This window comes from Aulonocara stuartgranti (genome assembly GCF_965226115.1).
Source record: "Aulonocara stuartgranti genome assembly, chromosome: 14".
NCBI lineage: Eukaryota > Metazoa > Chordata > Actinopteri > Cichliformes > Cichlidae > Aulonocara > Aulonocara stuartgranti.
The window spans coordinates 34,349,843-34,372,410 of record NC_138950.1 but is presented as its reverse complement, the minus strand read 5'-3'; the positions used below and the strand labels follow the sequence as shown (position 1 = coordinate 34,372,410).

The 22,568-nt window shown below is 41.7% G+C and overlaps 3 protein-coding genes across 3 annotated transcripts in view; all 3 read right to left on the bottom strand.

The window, feature by feature from the left end:
- The window catches only part of LOC309687362 (uncharacterized protein), a 236,445-nt gene extending 215,522 nt beyond the window's left edge, over positions 1 to 20,923 (bottom strand). Inside the window, exon 1 of the mRNA XM_082502278.1 lies at positions 20,851 to 20,923. The gene's annotated coding sequence lies outside the window, so the exon portion shown is untranslated. The remainder of the gene's footprint in view (positions 1 to 20,850) is intronic.
- Positions 1 to 22,568, bottom strand: part of LOC309687348 (solute carrier family 12 member 9) — an 89,655-nt gene that overhangs the window by 31,489 nt on the left and 35,598 nt on the right. The window contains exons 8-9 of the mRNA XM_082502249.1: positions 8,776 to 8,858; positions 997 to 1,121 (exon numbers count right to left, since the gene is read on the bottom strand). Of these exons, the coding sequence (XP_082358375.1) occupies positions 997 to 1,121; positions 8,776 to 8,858 (208 nt within the window). The remainder of the gene's footprint in view (positions 1 to 996; positions 1,122 to 8,775; positions 8,859 to 22,568) is intronic.
- LOC309686923 (uncharacterized protein) lies at positions 15,307 to 18,994 on the bottom strand (the record flags this gene model as incomplete). Its single annotated transcript, XM_082501596.1, has 5 exons — positions 15,307 to 16,020; positions 16,125 to 16,204; positions 16,327 to 16,470; positions 18,840 to 18,934; positions 18,984 to 18,994. 5 exons carry the CDS (start codon positions 18,992 to 18,994, stop codon positions 15,724 to 15,726), a joined length of 627 nt encoding a protein of 208 aa, XP_082357722.1. The 3' UTR covers positions 15,307 to 15,723.

The following is a 22,568-nucleotide window of genomic DNA, read 5'->3' as shown; positions in this document are numbered from 1 at the left end:
CATGTCTTCTGCCTCATTTCCAACTATCACTGCAGAGGAATATATAACGGCAAATGCAGCGCTGGAGGCAATTTGTCACAACAATAAAGCGAAGTGTGGTTTTTAAACAGTTCCATTTCCCCCATAACAAATAAAAACAGTGGCAGTTAACACATTGGAAATGTATTTCACAGCCAGCGGAGAAAGTATGAATCTTTAAAATAAAAAAATAAAAAAACACAATAATACAGGTTATTGGATTTTCCAAGAGATTTTTCGTGTGACACCATCAACACCTCACAAAGAAAATATGAAATGAGTCATAAAAAGTTGCAGATCGAATCAAATGCCTGGCTGTGTCATGATGTCATTGAGACAGGGATGTGCATGCGCGCACACACACACACACACACACACACACACACACACACACACACACACACACACACACACACACACAGAGTTGTGCTACTGTTATGTGAGAATGGTTTCCAGGAGCTTTTATAAATCAGAATCACTGCAAGCATCCTAGGAATACAAACACAGCACACACACTCTCTCTCTCTCTCTCTCACACACACACACACACACACACACACACACACACACACACACACACACACACACACACACACACACACTCCATAAACATTGTAAATTTAAATCTCTAAGCATCTCCACACGCTGTAGCTTGAGCATCCAGTTCAGGCTGCGCCTCCACAAAAACAAACAATTTTATTGTCAGTCCCTGTCCAATATGGAGCTATAAGCAGTGGCCAGTTTTATGTCTTTTAATTAGTACACCGTCGCTATAGCAGCATCCAGCTGGCAAACAACCACCTCCAAATACACATATACATAAACAATAGCAGAGGGAAAAAAATACAATGGGGAGCGCAGTGTGCTCAGTGAGTCAGGAAAAAGTGATGGAGAACATGTGCAAGAAAGCCATGAGCTTTTATTATGGCACAGAATCTCTGTCTACATGTGTGTGTAAATTACCAGACGTGTGTGTACCTGAAATTAGGTGCCGAGGCCCATTCTAGGGCGAGGCAAGCCAAGTCCACAGCAGCGTACACCAGCAGGAAGAAAATGGTCACAATGCTGGCGATGGTGTTGAGCTTCCCTGAAAACAGGACCAGCTAGAATGACCGAAACAAAGAAGCAGGGAAAGAAGGGGGAAGACAAACAGAGAAGAGATTAGCATTTAGAGCAATACTACATTCTACAGTCAGAACAGTGCATTTTATTCTTTTTTTATGACTTTTTTCCAGCGCCTAACAACTTTTCACTTCCAAAAATCTAAAATATGAAGTTAAAGCCATGTCAGCTGCTCTGATACATCTGAGCTTTGTTTGCCTCTTAGCTGGATATTTTCCAAAAATATAAAATAACCAAAAATAAATATATAAAATAATACCAGCAATCAGAGAATTGTTGGAGCTAAAACGTCTCAGAGGCTTTAAAGTGAGGTCTTAACAAGGGCAGAGGTTCCATACATTTTCAAGCCAAGGATCCCTAGATAATTGAGTTTTGGTCCCAAGAAACCTTTTTGCTGTGAGATATGATTATCTAGCTCCACTGTGGCAAAGAGGTGACATAAAGGATAGATTAGACTAGCATCTAGGGAGCAAGACACCGTTAAACTAAACTGTTCTACACTTTTCTGGGGATCTTGGAAGGACCACAGGTGGTCATCTGGCTCCACTTTGGGAGCCACTTACTGAGGCTAATGTTGAGTTTTAATTAAGATGGTATCAAGCCTGCTGTTCAGACAGGCAGCTATGTTAGCTATGGCAGCTACGTGACAAAACAGCCACATCCGCTTGCACTTTATATTCTCAGTGGCCGATTCAGGGGGAGAGCCGTACATCTAATAATAATGACAGCACATAGATGTATGAGACTCACCCTTTCTTACAGAGGTGCACTAGTTGACTTCTAATGGAGCAGGGAAATGATGACCTCATTATAAGCCCTGCTCCCTGCCATGTTCCCTGATATCAGAATGTGTGAACAAGGCTCTATGCAATTCACTGCGAGTAATATTTGGACGGGGAAGTCACGAATAAAGACAGTAAAAGCTTCGACTGTTTCACCTGACAACAGTTTACTTAGCATAATAAATCACAATGACATAGCTTAATGTTTGGACTAGAAATGGTCATTTTGGATACTGGAGTATTAGACTGTTGCTGCATATGCATCTTCTTTTAAATATATATTTCTCCCTCGTTTTACCAGTACCCTGTAATCAACCTAGAATTAACACACTACTATTAAGCCGTGAAAGAAAAAACATTATTTTTTGAATGACTGTCACAGGTCATCTCTGTGTTAGATGTGATGATGTAGAATATCCCGGGCAACTTATGAACGCTCATTTAGCCTTTTGTTAGCCATCTTATTCCCTAAAACACAAAAGCCAAAAATGGGGTATTTACATATTTATTAAATGGTGGAAAATAAAATGTGAAAATGCCTATAGCAGTCATAATTTCAGGCATCTAACCAAAAATTTATTTAAAAAGAAAAACCTACATTTAGACCAGAAGTGCAAAAGGCTAAGTTATATGCACAAAGCTACAGCACAATTTGAATTTTATACCAAATTATGTTGTTCTTGACTTTGAGCCACGAGCTGCTAGGAGTAAATATTAAAATGTGTCAATTATAAGACTAATACTCACTTTACTTGCTTGTCTCAAACTACAAGTTGCAGAATGTGCCACTAAATGCTGATAGCAAAGTTTAAGATCAGAAATTCAAATCATTATTAAATTATAAGTAGCTAAAAGCTTCACAGACAACTGTGCTAAACTGAAAACTCAATTCTGAGGGTTTCCTGCTCTTTCTGTAAATGCTTCAAACTTTTTATTCTATTCACTTCAATTCAGTTTTAGTTATAAAGAGAAAATTTACAACAACAGCTACCTTACAGCAGTACATATTGCAAGCTAAGCACTCTACAGTATTAGAAAGAAGACTCCAAAATGAAGTGATCTCCTTTTAGCAGCACTTGGCATGAGTGGGAAAGAAAAACGCTCTTTTAATAGGAAGAAACCTTTTGCAGAACCAGGGTCTGCGACGGCCAACTGGGGCAGTGAACATTGAGCAACAGGAGTGGAAAAGGGGGGCAAACAATCTGAGCCTTTAGTAGCACAGCTACGGGATGGTTCAGGTTCTACTTTGAGAGACTTCTTAAGATGGAAACTACTTCTCCATTTCTTTATTTTATTATTTGCAACAACGTGTAGGACATCAAAACTATAAAATAACACTCAATGTGTGACATTTATTTAATTTATTCTATGTTGCACTTCATGGTTGTAAATATCAACTGTATCTACATCCAAGAGAATATTACAAGCAGATATCTCAGATGTATTTGACGTGAAACTACACTTTAAAAATAAACACACATGATCACCCCCCTCCTCAGCTCAACTATCCCTCATTTGAACAAAACTCTAATGTCACAGTAATACATGTGTGCTACTTTCACAACACATTATCACCATCACGCAAACCATAGCTTAGCTGTTCATTCAGTGTGTAAATTACACTCATTTGCAACAATCTCTGTTGAATTGTGGCGCGAACACGACTAAATTGTCAGAAATGGATATCTTCCCCACTGCTACCTTCCGTTCCTCAAGCACCTCACCTTCACTTTGGTGGAGAAACAGCACATGTAAATCTTTCAGGTAAAGACCGTCATTAGCTCGTCTGTGCCGAATGAAACATTTCCTGCAGTCGTTTCATCATCATGGAGTGGGCTTTTTATATGTGTTTGTGAGCTGCAGGGCCTGATTGCACAGACCAAGGAGGTAACTGCTGTACTGTACAAACACAGAACACCGCCTCTCTCTCTCTCCTTTTATTGTGTGTTTTATGATTTGCTACTGAGAAACTTCTCCAGAGTTGGGGAACATATTCATGAGCTCAAGGATATATTATTGGTATGTGTGGAGGGGAGATAGCAGCCACCATAAGGCAGATGTACACTGAGAAAGAGAGAGGGGGGAGAAAATGTAACGGTGGGGAGTTGAAATTAATGATGTCACATTATTGACAGGCGGGGAGAACAGGTCACCATGCACCGAGGGAGCAGTGAGGCTGGAGAAGTGGGGGAAGACAAAGAAGAGAGAGGAAGACAAGTGAAAAAGAGAAAGTGTGTGAGGGAGCACTGCTGACCTCTGACAGTCAAAGTCAGTGGGTGTCTCTTCAGTGCACCCGTGGGAGCTGGCTCTACCAGAGCATTAATTAGCCATTAACTCAGACACAGGCCTGCATGTACAACCGCTCTGACAGCACACCAACTGAGTGTGAATGAGTTGCGTTTGTGTGTGCATACACACACCATCCCGCTATTATGCGCTGATTTAAAAGACTGTTTTTACTGGAGAGCAGTGTGCATTAATTGCCACACAGGTCCTTGCAGTGTAAAGGCTCACACACACGTTTTTATTAAATAAAAAGAATAAAGTGGAAAAAGCTGAGTAATGCTTTTTACTACAGAACTGTGCTTTTCCAGACATGGCTAAGCATTACAGGTAACAATCATACAGCACATTCTAGAGTGTGTATTTGAGTCCAGATGCAGAAAGCCGGGTCCATCAGTTAGGACAGAGACAATTCGGTACAACACCACAGTGAATTTGAACTAAAACAATCAAGAATTAAAGACTTTCACATTTCATTCAAGAGGGTTATAAAATAACTTGACTATGAAGACATAGTCTACAATTTATTATATTAGTATTTATAAAACGTAAAATGATCCTATCACGTTAACACTCAAATACAGACTAGAATGTCAAACGATTGGACCGGTACTGGTCCCAAACTCTGGAGTTTCCTTGTGTGTAAGGTAACCAGGGAGCAAAGTATAACTGACATCAGTCAAACTGTGCATCAAAAACAAAGACATCACAGAGGCAAGGAGGCAATGTTCCTCTACACCAACAAAGGGGAAAGATGTTTGTTGTACAGAGCTCTGCTTTCTCCCATCGTCTGTTAAAGACTCAAACAACTGTTTTATATTAACACGGATTCCATCAGCAGTCATTTCAGATTAAATTTGCATCCATGTCCATAACATAGCCACCCTCAACTCTTATATCCAACTCAAGATTCACGATTACCGGCTGGAGAACACCTGGTGGCTATCGACAGGTCTGTATCCATCTGAATTGCCTACGAGTCATCAAAAATGTTCACATCTGTCACGTTTCTTAACAAGATTTTAGATTCCATTGAGATTATTTGAAACCAAACGCCCGGCCTGTAGGACCAGCCTAAAACTTAAGCCTAAAACTGTGGTCAAACATTATCAAACATCACCGGCAGTGTAAAAATGACTAGTCAAGCATCAACAGTGATGAAAGCTGGAACTGAATCCAACAACAACAATTTAAGTTGTCCCAACAACACATCAGTGCCCGATTAGTGCTGGACAGTAGAATTAAAACTATGGATCAGCTTGGGCGTACTGTTATAGCCAGAGCGTTCAACACAACCATGTTGGTTGACATATGACAAATGCTGGTTGAAGAGTGGGACGCCATCACACAGCAGTGTGTGACAAAGTTGATGACCAGCATAAGGAGGAAGTGCCAGGCTGTTGCGGCTTTGTCCGGTTCATCTTGCTTTGTTTTTGCCAAGTTTATTGACGTCCTTTGGAAGTGACATACATACCATTTATTTTTCTTGGGTTGCAGCCTATATTGTCAGATCACCATCCAACCCTATGCTCTTCAGTCTTCTCTTCAACCATTTATACTTTTCTCTCCCTGCATTCCCCGACCATTTCTCCTTTACTTAGAAGTCCAATAAAGCAAGGCCCCTGCCGCCCTCTTCCCTCCTCCTTCCTTTTCAATCCCGCAGCACATGAGAGTTTAAGGCAAGATTACAATCAGACTTTTGTCATCAGTGAATCATTCAAATGGTGGAGGAAGAGGCAGAGAGAAAGAGGACAGGAGTCAATGATTTCTGATGATGGCAGCAGCAGCGACGCAGCTAACGATTTCCATCTAATTGCTCCTCCTCCGCTCCTGGAGAGTGCCGGAGATGAAGAGAAGGGGACGAGAGGGGGACAGCGAGTGAGAAAAAGAGAGGGCGCAAATAATGACAAGCCATTCAGCCTTTAACACTCACCTCTGATAATGATGGTTTAGTCAGGCCTATTTGCTCCTAAGATCCTCCGCCTGCTCTTCATCTCTATCCCCACCCTCCTCTACTCTGCCAATATTTTCTCCTGGTCTAAATTGGCTTCTTTCCTCCACTTAGGTGACACAATAGAAGAGAAAAACACTATGTGCTGTCTTTTGGTCAGAGTGGGAAAAAAGTGCCAGTTTTTCCCATTCAGCTGCTCTGATATTGTTCAGTCTTGTTCGGTTTGCGCTGCCTCTATACTTTAATCACCTACACACCAGGTTGTTGCTAGTAATGAACCCAGATGGGAAGTGAATCGATTAGATGATAAGTTACTCTTGTTTAGTTATAATTTTGCTTGTCAAAAATGCTTCTGAATGTTTTCCACCTCCCTATTTTTATTCTTGGACAGTTCTAAATAGTTTGTATTTTATACTGTGAAGCTGAAGGCTTAAAGGAATTGAAAGGATTAAGTTGTATAATGTTAATTCCACTTAAAGGTTTTGAATTCATTTGACAGCCTTTTACACCTGATTATCTTGATTAACTTGAACTAAACATCTGCTTAACAAAGCCCTAAAAAGCACACTTCCACGCTATTGGTATGATATTGGTGCTTGCGGTGGGAATTAACAGCAAAGACTCAATGTGAGCCCCATCAGGCTGAAGAAAGGTTCATCCATGCAGTCATAGATTGGTCCAAGTGTGAAGAAAGACAAAATGTAACGGCAGCCACCACCTGCCACCTGTTTGTCAGCTGCAGCTTCGTATTGTAGTCTCCTGAGTAACCGTGTCTGAAATAGCTTTTATGTTTCAGCATAAAGAAATAAGTATGCATGTTACAACATACTAATGTGGTTGTGTTTTATTTACAACTGTGACACTATAAGTGAAGTGGGTTGTTGGTTTGAAGACTAACACCATGCTAATGATAGTAGAAAGGAAAGTGAAGAGGGGGGGGGCTGTATTGACAGGTCGACAGATGGGCTCAATGTGCGATGGTGAAGAGAGAGTGAAGGTGAATCTGTCCATTTAACAGTTGATCTGCATTCCTCCCCTCACTTATGGCCATGAGCTGACCACTCCCTTAGAGACAGGACGATGAGCTCGACCATTTGGGAGAAGCTCAGAGTGGAGACGTTATCCTCCGCACTGAAAGGAGGGGGTTCGAGTGGTTCAGGCATTTGACTAGGTTGCCTCCTTTGTCCTTCCTATGCAAGGTGTTTCAGGCATATCCAACTGGGAGGAGGCCCAGGGGCAGACCCAAGACCCACTGGAGGGACTACATCTTTTTCGCTAGCCCCCTCAGAAGAGCTGAGGGAGGAAAGTTCTCTGCCTCTCTGCTTAGACTTGTGCTCCTGGATCCAGAAAAGTGGCAAAAAAATTGAGCAGACAGAGGGATAGATGTTCTTCCTAGATTGGAGAAATGAAGTGAGAAGTCTGAAGCCTGACCTTTTGGCTCACAGGGATTACATCTACATCCACTGGCCTCCCGATTTGAAACTTTGGCAGCCACCATTGTAACAAAATATATATGACAGAAAAATAAAGAAACACATAATGGGTCCACTTTAATCTAAAGGGACATAAATGCCTGCAGCAATTATGAATAACATTATAAACTGTCAGATATCTGACAGATACTGCCTCTGTGGTAGCAGTCTGTAACCATGTTACAAAAGTGAACGCACTTCATCTTGATCCGTTTTCCTTCCAGCTGCTATCCTCTGCAAATCCCACAGCCTGTCTGCCTGTCTCTCTATTTATTTATATCTCTTTGTCTATCAAAAATTTTAAAGTGTTATTAATAAAAGACGGGGAAGGAAAGGAAATTTCAGCATCCTCACCTACCAATCAACACAGTAAAACTACTTAAAGTAAGTAAGTTGTGCTTTTTTGGAAAATTCACTGAACTCTATTAAACCAAAGAGACTTTAGTGATGCAGAAGCACGCCTTTGGAACGCATTAGTCGACAGAATAACTGACTTCAGGTGCCATTTGTTTAATGCAAATGCACAAATTTAAGCAGCACTATGACAGGTGTGCGTGGATGCAGATTGAGCGGTGATAGAAAACAAAGACATCAAACTGCTCAGGCTGAACTGGTGAATGAATAAGTTTAGTTTGAAGGGAGAGAGGACTTTCTGATCTTCTTGCCTGAGGAAAGTTTCTTTGAAAAACACTGAACAATCCAAACAACAGGAATTCCCGATGATTTTGTCCCTCTACCTTGCCAACCTTGCATTAATTATACAGAAATAATATTGGCTTGTTTGAAGGTTCTCTACCTTCCTTATGTACTGAGAATTATATCTCTCGTAGAAGAATGTTACTGATTTCAGTGAAATATTGAAAGCCAAGTCTAAGGCTAGTGTTGTCTTGTTTGGACGTTTGATCACTGAAGCTCTTATTTTTGACACAGCATTACTTTGCTTTTAATTTTGCTATTCAAAACATGTTTCCTCATTTGGATTTGTACAAAACATGAAGCTGACGGGACAAACTCTAACATTAGACTCTTTTCTCCTCAGCCCACACACTGATTACAAAACATTTACTTACAGTTATTTAGCAGTACTGCTTGACGTGATATAAAGTTGCACTTATCTGCTGATACTGATTTGCTTATCACTACTAACCTGCACTAGGAACCAGGAGATCAGCACTGAGACCCAGGGGTTGCCACTGCGAGATGTCTTCTTAGCCAGCCACAGCGCCTTACCTGCAGAGGTGAGAAAAAAACAAAAACAATAAAGACAGTGACCTTTTGAATCTTAGTATTAAAATATTTATCAGCAGCATCACCGTAACAACAGTCTTCCATGTTCACATCAGTAAAGCATGTGTCAACAGAACAGCTTAATCAGTGAAAGATTGTAACGAATGGCCTTTCTCGGTTTTAATAGACAGTGTTATCTATTAAATGTGTTCGTAGAAGCAGAAAAGGGGACACAGCTTGACACAGTGTCGATATCTGGGGAAGTTAAATAGCAAGTGCAGAGCACTGGGGTGTACTAAGAATCATGATTATTGGGTTAGTAAGCTATGTTGAGCTTAAAGTTTTCAGTGTCACAAAAATTTATCCTCTTTTTTAAACTGGCTAAATCACCATGGTAACGTATGTCTATGAACATATAACCTGTTCAGAGTTTTATTTATATTGAGTTTCAGTTCAAAACCAGCAGGAAGCTTCATGTTTTCACTGATTCTCTGCAGTATAGATTCTCTGCTAAGGAAATACAGTTTACATGTGCAGTTTGTTGAGTTACACGTTACTAACACCGCCAAATGAAGCCCAACACTGTCAATGGAAGTGATGCAAAAATGTATAAATGTTTTACATACATTCACACAGCAAGAAGACCTGTTCAATAAGTCGAATAATTAATTTTATTTTGATGTGCTGACAAACTAAAGCAATTTACACACCTTTGGTAGACTATGAAAGTAACGTTTGATGTTTAAATATATCCAGTTTATAGTTTCGGCTGTGTTACTAATGCGCAGCTTCTAATGAGTAAACTCATCCTTTTTAATCTGTGCTTTGATTTTTCAGAACTACTGCAGTAAAAATAACAGCTTAAAAAACACTGTTTTTCTACTTCACTATTTTATCATCGTCATCATCTCTGACTGGCGTAGGCAGAACTGACAGGGATTATTTTGTGTGGAAGAAGTGGAAGAAGAGTCACATGGTGCACAAAACAACTCTTTTCATGTGAGGAAGAAATAGAAAGCTTGGATAGCCGAAAACGCTGATAACCAACGTTGTGATATCCATTATCCCTCACTGGGTTTCAGGTTTTGTCACAGCAGCTGATCCAAAGAAAGCCTGGCTGTATTGAACTTCCTTCGCTGTATACCCCACAGGTGTCAGTCATTGTGCCTGTTGCAGGCCTTTGGTCTAATGCTTAGTTTATGTGTGCCATTTTTCGACCTCGTGAATGTGAGTGACGTGAAAAGCTAAGTCATAACTGCTGGTGTGCACCACGCTTTAGTGTCGTTTTGTATGGTTGTGTACGTCTCGCTTTTCGTAACCTGGGGTGTGTAGCGCAGCCATTAGTACATTGAAATGGAGGTGCGGCTGTCGCAGTCTGCATGTGCAACAGTCGAGGCAATGACCATAAACAAGATTTTGCTGGTATGCATTACTGAAAGTACATCCAAGTCCCTTTGACGATCTAATTTGTCACTTTTTAAATTCTGAACATTTCACTCAAGTAGGGAGATATTAACACAGTATGAGATTTAAAAAACAAACTCCTCCTGGAAGCGACAGCCAATCCCGCTCCGACTCGCTAGGTTCTGTTACTGCTTTCTTTCCATTTTTTATTTTATTTCCAAGAGCAACAAATATAAATAATAACCGATGATGGTAAAGTGCACAGAACAGATCTGATTTTCACTGGGGATGGTATTTTCTACCTTTACTGACATTTGCACAAAATTTATGTAATTAACTAAATGTCTGCTTTGAAAAGGGAGAGCGAGAGAGAGGGAAAGCGAGTGGGCAGGTGACAGCGAGGGAGACAAACGACGCGTCACTCTATTTAATACCTTACAGGCCTGTATGGTCTATTGAAAGATATTTACATACATTTACATACATCTCATAGCTTGCACGACATTTCATCGTGTGGCGATGATGGTATTTGCTTTGAACCCTGTGGTGGCTGAGCACAACAGAGGTAAGGCTGGTGAAAGACTATGGAGACGATAACGAGGCTCACACGGTGGAGAGACAGGAGGTGCAGGGACGAGGCGGGCGGTCGAGGGGGATCTGAGTTTAAGAGTAAATTTCACAGATGGTAAAGGACTGGAATTAAATCAGCGCGACTTTAAAGTCAAATCAATGCGGCAGAGCAGGGAGATGGAAAGGATGAAGAGAGGCAGGGCAGAGGTGAAGGAGTTAGAGATTAGCAAGTTAGAGAGGAGAAAGAAATGGAAGAGGTGTGGGACAGAGGGAGGAAAAACAAAGAACTTCTTTTGAGTGTGAGTGTGTGTGTGTGTGTGTGTGTGTGTGTGTGTGTGTGTGTGTGTGTGTGTGTGTGTGTGTGTGTGAAAAATTGACGCATCCATCACTTAGTTTGCATAGGACAGTGGCAAGGTTAAGCAGTGAGCAGCATGCATGAGTGACAACAACCAGAACAACACACACGTCATGATCCTACTGTCCCTTTTACACACACACACACACACACACACACACACACACTACACATTTATGGTTCCACAGTCACTGACTCTTAATTAAAGACATTAATCTAACTTAAGTTAACCCTTTGGGTGTCAGTGAGTGAACAGACTCGTACCAGAGTCGTCTGCCTCTGCTCCATCAGATCACTTCATCGAGGAACTCTGACTAATACGGCCATTTATCTCCCCTGACACACACACGCACAGAAGTGCGGCTATACACACAGACAGAAACGGGCCAAATCCATTTGCAACAGACTTACCAAAAAAAGGAGAGGACAGGATAAGGAAGTTGCTCAGAGTCATTAATAACGACAAAGCAGCAGGCAGCGTCGACTCACACAGAGAAGTGATTGAAATCACACAAACGCTGCACTCGCTTGATATGGGAATGGCTTTGACTCAGAGGGTTTGTGTTCAGTTTTTTCAGAGTTTTTTTTTTTTTAAGAAAAGAAATAAGCACCACTGATCCCTGAAATACACCAGCCGCCTACACATGGACCTACACACATGACAAAAAGTTTCTGCTGGATATTAGGACTGCTTTTTGGATTTCCTGTCACGGTAAAGGTACAAACAAAGTGTTTGTCTTTTAATCTGTGTAAAATTTAAATAAGAAACAGGAAGCAGTAATTTGAAAATCTCAAAAACACATTTTATTCACAATAAAACACACAAGTATATCAAATGTTTACGCTGAGTCTTTTTACTATTTCATGTTGCTCATTTTGAAACTTTCTGGCAGTGCAAAAAAAAAACGTTGGGACAGCTCCATGTTTACACTGTGTAGCATCCCATCTGCTTTAAACAACAGCCTGTGAACATCCTTATTGGGAAGACGAGTGTTGTCCCATTCTGATCTGATAGAGGGTTCTAGCTGCCTGGGTCATATTTTCTTTGTTTCTGTGTTTTCTTTTCTGTTTTGCTGGTGAAAGGTCTGGACTGCAGGCAGGCAGCTGCACTGTTCTACTACAAAGCCATGCTGTTGTAAAAGATGCACTATGTGGTTTAACTTTGTCTTGCTAAAACATGCAAGGCCTTCACTGTTCGAAGGGAGTATAAGTTGCTCTAAAACCTGTGCATACCTCTAAGTATTGATGGAGCCTTTCCAGATATGCAAGCTGCCAATTCCACAGGCACTGATACATCTCCATACCAGAGATGCAGGCTTTACTGATAACAAACCAGCTGGTCCCTTTCCTTTTTAGTTTGGATGATGAAGAATCCAATTTTTTTAGAGAGAATTTAAAATTCTGCTTCATCTGACCACAGAACAGTTTTCCGCAGTTCATTTTAAATTAACTTTGGCTCAGAGAAGATAGCAGTGTTTCTGCATCATGTTGAAATATGACTACTTTGTATCAAAGAGCAGCAGTCCCCAACCCCCGGGCCACGGACCGGTATCGGTCCGTGAGTCATTTGGTACCACGAGAGTTGAGGCTCGGGTGTGAAATTTATGGTTTTCAGGATTTTTATCGGTTTTTAGCGTTATTTTTTTAAATCGTTTTTATCGTTAACTCGGTTTCCCTGGCTCTTTTCCCATGTGTTATGAATAAATCTTATTTTTTTGGTACAGGTACTGGTTTTATTTTGTTGTATTTATCTGCGACACCGGTCCGTGAAAATATTGTCGGACATAAACCGGTCCGTGGCGCAAAAAAGGTTGGGGACCACTGTCAAAGAGCTTCAACAGGCATTTGTGGATGGCATGGTGAACTATGATCCCAGAAAATGGGTTCATTCACTGATTTCCATGACACTATCATGACGGTTTTTAATGCTGAGCTGCCTGAAGGCCTGAAGATCACAGCCTTATCCCTTGCACACAGAGATTTCTTCACATACCTGAATCTTTTGATGATACAACAAACTCTAGATGATCACATACTTTACAATTCTGTTACGCACTCTTTTTTTAAATGTGAAAATGTAAACACAGCTAGGTGTTGGGTCTGCGCTTCCACAGGCCCCGCTGGTTTAGAAACTTATTCCCGTTAATGACAAGCAAGGAAACAAGACGAACAGCTTTTACTTGCTAGCAAGGGAGACTGGTCGGAACCAGGCTCTTGGAGCTGAACGCTCCTCACCTGTCTCCTAGCCAGCATCAAATAAAAAGCCTTCCTTGCCGCCTTTTATTGAAAACAGTTACAGTACACACAAGCACCTCCCATTGTAAACCCCCCCTATGGTTACAAAAGATAAGGTACTATGTGTGTATGTATGTGCAAGCATCTGTATAATAATAATAATAATAATGGATACTTTATTGATCCCCATGGGGAAATTACTTGTTTTTCTCTGCATTTGACCCATTCACTCAGTGAAGCAGTGGGCAGCCCACTAAGCAGGCGCCCGGGGAGCAGTGTGTAGGGACGGTACCTTGCTCAGGGGTACCTCAGGGTAGCCGTTAAGTGGATTCGAACCGCCGACCTTCCGATCATGGGGCGACCACTTTACCTACTGAGCTATCCCTGCCCCTATATGTGTGTGTATGTGTGTGTGTATGCATGTGAGTGTGTGTGTTTGTGTTTGGGGGTGCGTTTGTGTGACCTCCTGCTCACCAAAAGGGTCATAAAAGAAGGAAGCTTACTAACCAAGAAAACAGAACCTTCAGATAGGATGTCCCTATAATAAAACACTGCAGCCTCCCCCATGGCGATCGTGGCTCAAGAGTTGGGAGTTCACCTTGTAATCGGAAGGTTGCCGGTTCGAGCCCCGGCTCGGACAGTCTCAGTCGTTGTGTCCTTGGGCAAGACACTTCACCCGTTGCCTACTGGTGGTGGTCAGAGGGCCCGCCGGTGCCAGGGTTCGGCAGCCTCGCCTCTGTCAGTGCGCCCCAGGGTGGCTGTGGCTACAATGTAGCTTGCCATCACCGATGGGTGGATGACTGAAAGTGTAAAGCACTTTGAGGTCCTTAAGGACTAGTAAAGCGCTATAAAAATACATTTACCAACAAACTGGTTGGAGAGGTGGTCAGAGACAAAGGAATGTCTTTGATCATGCTTGAACTAAGACTTACAAATTTAAGTAACACAATGACAACATTTAACAATTTGACTCCAACACTGTGTAATCTATAGTCAGCACTGCTCTGTAACAGATCACTTGCTCCCACTGTTCACTCTCTGGAGGTGTACATGAGAACAAAGTAACAACTTTGTTTCTAACATTCTCTCCCATTTCAGTTTAGCTCACTGTTGCAAACTTAGTTCAACATTTAGTTACTTTTCTTATTTCTTTAGCAACTTTTTCCTCAAATAACAACCTAGCAGAAAAGACTGACAGACGTTGCGTTGCTTCTAACTTTGAGTCACTACCACACAGCTATCATGTTTAACAAAGGTGTATAATTTTGTCAGATGACACTGAGTTAAAGTATTTGCTGTAGGTTACAATCAGCTCAAAAGATTAGAGTGACCACAGCTCTACAATAACTTAAATAACCAAAGACTTTTTCTTATACTTTCAAGGCAGTAAGCAGTTCTAACATTGTAATCTGTGGGTCTGATTTGTCTTGAGCCTAATGTGAACGTGTTAACAATAAATCCACGGGCATCTACCAGATGAGCCTCATGTAGAGGACCACACTGATACCCCCCTGCTGTAGGAGTAAATTTAATGCTTTCAGGAATACCCAGGGGCGTTCCCAGACCAGCCAAGAGATACAATCTCTCCACACACTCAGAAATTAAAGTACAGAAATGTACCTATAAGGGTACAATGGCTTGTCACTGGGGTGGTACCCTCTAAGGTACCGTTCTGTACCCTAAACTGTGGGTACTGATTTGTACCCTTGTAATTTGTACCTTTTACACGTCAAACCTGTACTTTAAAGGGCAAAGTTGTACCCTTAGTATAAAGTACAAAAAAGAACCCTTAAAAGGAGTACAAAAATGTCTTTCTAAAGGTTCAGTATCTACACACAGATTTCCTATATTTTTCCTCTCAAGATTTGAAAAATTGAAGATACAAAGTCAAAAATACTTGTCACATTTATTACCTTCTTAAATACATTGCTTAACTGTTACATACAAACTGTTATCAACACAGTATGTGTCATAAGCTGCAACATCAATTTCCTGTCCAGGTTTTAGCAACGTCCATTCACTATCAACTCTAACACTGTATGAATGAAAATGGTTGTCATATAACAGAGGAATGAGAATTTTTCCACAAAAGACCCACATTGTGTCAATATTAACACAACACCTGTTCTCTGTGTTTCCTATACACATGTCGTCTGAAAGATTCATATTTTTTGAAGGAAGAACAGCAGTCACTGAGTCCACAGGTTATATCAAAATTGGCATCACCTATGTGCTGAATAAGCTTTGTCAAACTAAAGGTTCTTCTGCCACATTTGGAGCACTGATATGGCTGAGGCATGGTGGTCAATACAGAAGATTTATTTGTCTGGTGACTGTGATTGGTAGAGGCCGGTCCTCACCCTCATCTATTTTCACAATGTACTTTTGGAGAAAAATCAGGGTGTTCTTCAGATGTTTTGGGTAAGCAAGGTTGAAGACAAAATACAAGCAGAAAGAAGAGATGATTGCTTCAAAAATACACGAGCTTCTGCACACTTCACTGCCATCCAACTTCACAATGTTTGGAGCGCTTCTGGAGAACACTGGTTTCCAGTCTTCATAAAGTAGCTGAACAGTTGGATAGGGGGTTTTAGGATAAACCTTTGAAGTCAAAAGAGAAGGTAGAGGAAAGCAATATCTTAGTCTCTTAACAAAAGATACATTTGTTTTCCTTTTATATAGACTAAATATTTTAATACACACACCTCTCCAAGTATGACAAAGAGATCCAGTTTCTCCTTGAAGACGTATGGCAGGAATAAAAGTGCAGCCCTTGTGTCAAGATCTGCCAAAAAAACAACAAAACACAAGATCACCCATGCATTTTATCTGGCATTTCCAGTTACCTATAAAAATTATATAAAATGGAAGCCTTGAAGTTAAAAAAAAAAAAAAAAAAGCAAATACCTGGTAGGTCATCAGTGAGAGCCTCCTCTCTTGCATCAAGGTAGAGCTGGTAGAGTGGGGTTTTCCCTCGTGTAACGTCAATCACCTTTGCTGCAACACATGAGAGCCCTTCACGAAATCGCTGGCTTACATTACCCGTTGTTGGTTAATTAATTTTCAGTACAAAATAACAGTGTATGAAAATGAAATAATCTAAAGTTGATATTAATTATGTATGGTGCTGCATAATTATTTTTTTATAGAATTTAACAACAATACTGTAAGAAGTTACATGAACATAAAAAAAAAGGAAAGAGGGACAGATGAAGAAAACAAGGTCAAGGGCAAATAAAATTTACTACTATAAACATGTTAAATGTGACAGCTATTTCCAAGTTCAATTCAGCTTTCTGACTTACACCAGTAGGCATCCCTAAGAAGGGGTACTTCTTCAACACATCCTCCACAGGCATACCATTTGCAATTTCTTTCTGCCGCCAAGCAAACGTTTGCTGCATATGGTTATGAACCACCATGGTATCTGGTTGCATCTTCTGATATTGGCACTGTAAGACCTTTAAGTGGGCGTCTATGGATAATAAATCCTCTCCTTGGACGCATGGTCCCTTGAAAGAAAGCAAGAGTGAGAAGAGAAAGTCAAAACAGATTAGAAACCCAACATAAGACTAAATATACAATTAGAGCTGACACGATCTGTGCATCACAAAGAACTCGTATCGGTTAAAGTCTCAAAGTATTTTCATTGCTGTGAAAACAGTTAAGTGTTTGTTTTTATTGCATGAATTGAAGTATAAAACACTACAGTAACAATACATATGGTAGAAACAATGATCATATTAACTAAATCCTAAAAGTGCATAACGGCCAACATGTATGTTTCAGACATACTAACTTCATTATAAATAAGAAAATACCTTATTGAAGTTGACGAAGTAGATGGTTGCCAGTCTTCTGGAGAGACAGTCTGTAGAGTCAGCGTCACTGAAGATTCCTTCATCCTTGACACAAATTGGTTGAATTTAACCTGCTTTTTGAAGGATCCTTGGAAAAGGTATGCAACCATAGTCTCAGTAAGACCGCAGTCAACTGTGTCACCATCAACCTCATTGTCTGCAAGATAAATGGTAGTACAAACTCTAAATTCCATGTAAGAATATTTATCACCACATTTTTACATGGGTAAAAACCGTATATCACACACATTAAAACCTTTTGTAATACTTCTTTCAGTTCAAAGAAATATTCATTAAAAAAAAATAAGTAAATTAAATAAAATAAACCAAATCTTTAGAGTGAATCCTCTCGATATGCAAAGTTTTCATTTTTAAATTTCGATGTTTGTTTGGGACTACTGGACACAGGAGAGCAGAGTCTGAGCATGCTTTTGTGCCCTTTCAAGTTTGGAAGAAAAAAAAAGACTAGAATGCTGTAATTTGTTAATATTCACTACTAAGGTGACTCCTTTCTCCAGATTTCCGACAGTTTCTGCCGTCTGTTCTTTCAGACCGATTACTTATAGCGATAACACCCGGAGGACCGTATTACAAGCTCAGATTACATGCTGAAAAAGTTCCCACATTGCTTAAAACGCGACTATCAAACCCCAGCTGCGACACCCTTGTTATATTTTAAACAAGTGCGGCGTCAAGATATTTCCTTTAGACGTTATATTCAGCCGCCCATGTGTGTTGATGGCCTTGGAATGGATGTAAAAACGTGATTTTATTAAACCATTAATACACTAACGGTAAACTGCATTCAGCTACCAGGGAATCAAATTTTGCGCCGTTCCGCTGCGCAGGGGTTACCGAACCTATAGACTGTGGCTGAACCACATATATAAGTTCAAACTTATACAAATACTATGTGTACACATTTTTCATTTTTCAGAACTGTGACCTCAACTTTACACATGAAACGTTTGTAAAAACGTTTGTAAAAAGACATAATTTGAGCTAAGAGAGTGCCGAAACTAGCTAAATTGCTAATATACGTTAAGCTAGGCTAAACCAATAATTAGTAATTATGCTACATTTTTCTTTAAATAAAACTTACCTCTGAAACGCTGAGCTTCAGCTTCGGTGACATCTAAGCCCCACTCTTGTATTTTTGTTAAGAGTTCCTCGGACAAGTTCGTAATTCATCTCCCTCCGTTGATAAAACAAAATGGCACCTGCTGCATTTACAGAAAGTTCTAGAATCCACCAGCTATTCGTTGAGTTTCTTCTTCTACTTTTTGTTTGATGTTGTGAGGATGGGCTCAACTCGCACTCCGAGTTCAATAAGGGTGCTTTTTTTTAAGGGTGCTTTTTGTCAAAAATAATAAAAATAAAAAAACTCTAATCAAAAAGTGCTTAATCAACCTGTACTTTATCTTTTGAAAGAATGGGTACAAATAAGTACTTTTCACAATTAAGGAACATGTATGTACCTTTCAGACACTAAAAAAGGTACAGATAGTTACCCCGAGGTCCAATATTTGTCCTTAGACTGTATTAATGTCATTTTTGTACCTTGGGGCACAGTAATGTACCCCTTCCGTACCCCTATTTCTGACTGTGCAGCGTGTCCTGGGTCTGCCCCGGTGCCTCCTTCCGCTGGGACATGCCTGGAACACCGGAGGTGAGGAGGCATCTCACATAGCACTGTCTCCTCACCTAGGAGGCATCCTTGTCAGATGCCCAAACCACCTCAACTGGCTCCTTTCGATGTGGAGCTTCAGCTTCAGCTTCACTTCTACACAACAGACCGGTCGGTACAGTATCCGCATCAATGAGGCCACAGCACCAATCCATCTGTCGATCTCCCTTCTCCCGTCACTCATGAACAAGAACCCATGATACTTAAACTTCTCCACTTGGGGCAGGTGAATGTGAACGTGTTAAGAATATTCCACAGAATAGGAATACATATTAGAGGAAAATATGAGTAAACTCATTTAAATTGGAAAAAAAATATATCAAGAAGGAATAAAAAAAAAGTCTCCTGAACCTTATGTTCTAACACTAACTACAGTGCTGCCAAAAGTATTTGTCCCCTTCCTGATTTTCTGGCAGAGAGCAGAACTCACAGTTTCATAAGTAAGGTCCTAAAGCAGCAAAACAGTCCAAGACCGGTGGTTGAAACCGTGGATGGACAGATCGATCCTCACTGCAGTAAACGCCAGGACCGCCTCCTACAACGCGGGTCTCGCCACTGGCGATATGAGCGCCTACAAAGCGGCCTCATACGGCGTGCGGCGCGCGGTGAGAGATGCCAAACGCCGGTACCGGGAACGTGTGGAGTCCCGCTTCCACCAGGTCGACACACGGAGTATGTGGCACGGACTACGCACCATTACGGACTACAAAGCCAGGGACACTGCGCTGATCAACGCTGACTCTGCATTCACCAACGAGCTGAATCAGTTCTACGCCCGTTTCGAGGTTAGCCAGGCGGCTAATGCTATCTACCGCCTGACTACCGAGGACAGTGATGTCATCAGCGAGAGACCGGTGACCAGCATCGCGGAGCATGACGTCCGAGCGGCACTGAGGAGAGTGAACACAAGGAAAGCGGCGGGGCCAGACGGCATCACCGGCCGTCTGCTGCGCTGCTGTGCTGACCAGCTAGCAGGTGTGTTCACTTACATCTTCAACGAGTCCCTGGCGAAGTCTGTGGTCCCCACATGCTTCAAAAGATCCACCATCATCCCTGTGCCCAAGAACAGCAAACCCTAATCCCTGAACGATTACCGGCCAGTTGCACTGACCTCGGTAGTAATGAAGGTGTTTGAGAGGCTGCTGAAGAACATCATCTCCTCCTCCATCCCAGACACCACAGATCCGCTGCAGTTTGCCTACAGATCCAACAGATCCACAGAGGATGCCATCGCCCACGTCCTACACACCACTCTCAGCCATGTGGACAAGAAACAGGGTAACTATGTGCGAATGCTGTTTGTTGATTACAGTTCAGCGTTTAACACAATAGTGCCCTGCAGACTGTTCACAAAGCTGAGGGATCTGGGACTTAACAGCCGTCTGTGTGCATGGGTGTTGGACTTCCTCACTGGCAGAACTCAGGTGGTGAGGGTGGGCAGGTGCTTCTCCAACAGCATCACCATCAACACAGGAGCACCTCAGGGATGTGTCCTCTCGCCACTGCTCTACTCCCTCTACACTTCATACTGTGTGGCCACCCATGGCTCCAACACCATTGTGAAGTTTGCTGACGACACAGTGGTGTTGGGTGCCATCTCCAACAATGATGAGACGGCCTACATGGATGAAGTGAAGAATCTGGCATCGTGGTGCCAGGACAACCACCTCCAGCTGAACGTCAGCAAGACCAAGGAGCTGGTGGTGGACTTCAGAAGGGGTCAGCACAGAGACTACAAGCCCATTATCATCAATGGAGCTCCAGTGGAGAGGGTGCAGTCCTTCAAGTATCTTGGTGTCCACATCTCCTCAGACCTGACATGGGCCGCACACATTCAGGTCCAGACCAAAAAAGCTAGGCAGCGCCTGTATCACCTACGACAACTGAGGAAGTTCAGGGTCTCTCCAAAGATCCTCAGGATTTTCTATACAGGCGCTGTGGAGAGCATCCTCACACAGAACATGACATCGTGGTTTGGGAACAGCTGTGTGAAGGACCAAAAAGCTCTCCAGAGAGTGATCCGTACAGCAGAATGCTGCTGCAGGATTGCTCTCCCCGCGCTTCAGGACACCTACACCAGGAGATGCCGGACTAGAGCAGCGCAGATACTGAAGGACCCGTCCCATCCTGGCAACAAACTGTTCCAACTTCTGCAATCTGGTTGAAGGTTCTGCATCATCCGGGCAAGGACAGAGAGACTCAAGAGGAGCTTCTATCCCCAAGCCATCCGTGCCCTAAACACACACATCCGCCCTCTCACATCATCTATAATTGACTGAGACAGGACTCTCTTCCAGACACTAAACCAAGGCACAATGTACATTTCAATTCCTTTAATTTTAAATATGTTTATATTGTCTATCCTGTAAAATAGTCAGATGTCTATTTATATTAATGTACAGAATTCACCTGCTTGCTGCTACTACTGCACATTCACCCAATGTATATACTACATATATATATATAATGTTCTTCCGCTACACACCCCCCCCCCCCCCAATTTTTTTGCACATGTCGAGGAGCGTGTCAGGCTACATTTCACTGTGTGTTATACTTCTATAACTATGCATGTGACAAATAAAGAACCTTGAACTTGAACTTGAACTTGACCATCACACTACCAACTAAGGTGTGAGTGCTAGTGTGATGTTCTTTCTATGAAATGTTGTGTTAGTTTTATGTCAGATGTAACAGGACTCAAACCTTCCAAATAGTTCCATGTCATCATAGCACTGAGGATCAACAAGATGTTTTTGCCCAATATGAGACGAGCCCTTGTGTTCATTTTTGGTACTCGCTGGAGTACCTGTCCTTTGAAATGTCTTTGTAACACAGTCATCGGTCATCTTTTGAGAATGATCGATGACTGTGTTTCTCAGCTGTTTCGTTAGATCGTGTCATGATGTGTTTGCTTTTTGAGCTCTTTTATTCAAATTCTTTTTGTCACATAGGTTTTATTTAAATGATTTTCTGGCAGTAATTAGGCTTGAGTGTGGTTAGTGAAACAACTCTGCTTTCAAAACACTATGTGTTAAGTCTAATTGTTGAATGTTGCCATTGTGTTTCTTAAATTTGTACAGTCTTAGTTTAAGCAGTAGGATCAAAGCCATCTCTTTGATCCTGACCACCTCTCCAGCCACTCTGTGCTGGGGGAGGTTTTATTGTAGATACATCCTATCTGAAAGATCTGTTTCTTTTGATGTAAGCTTCCTGGGTTTACGACCCTTTGGTCAGCAGGAGGTCTAACACACACACACACACACACACACACACACACACACACACACACACACACACACACACACTCTCACATAACACACACACACACCCAGTGTATACATTTACATACAGTCCTTGTCTATGTAACCAAACGGGGTTGCAGGGGGAGGTGTTTTGTAAACTATTGTTTGAAGTTTGTCAGCGAGAGGAGGGCCACCATTTGGGGGGTTCTTTGTCGTGCTGGACACAGACGAGGCCTCCCTTGCGCAAGAAATCGATCGAACACCGTTGCCTTGTTTTTCTTTCATGGGAATAAGTCCTGGATACAGCCGGGTCTGAGTTTAGACCCAACACTATGGTTAATCACACTTCATTCATGACTG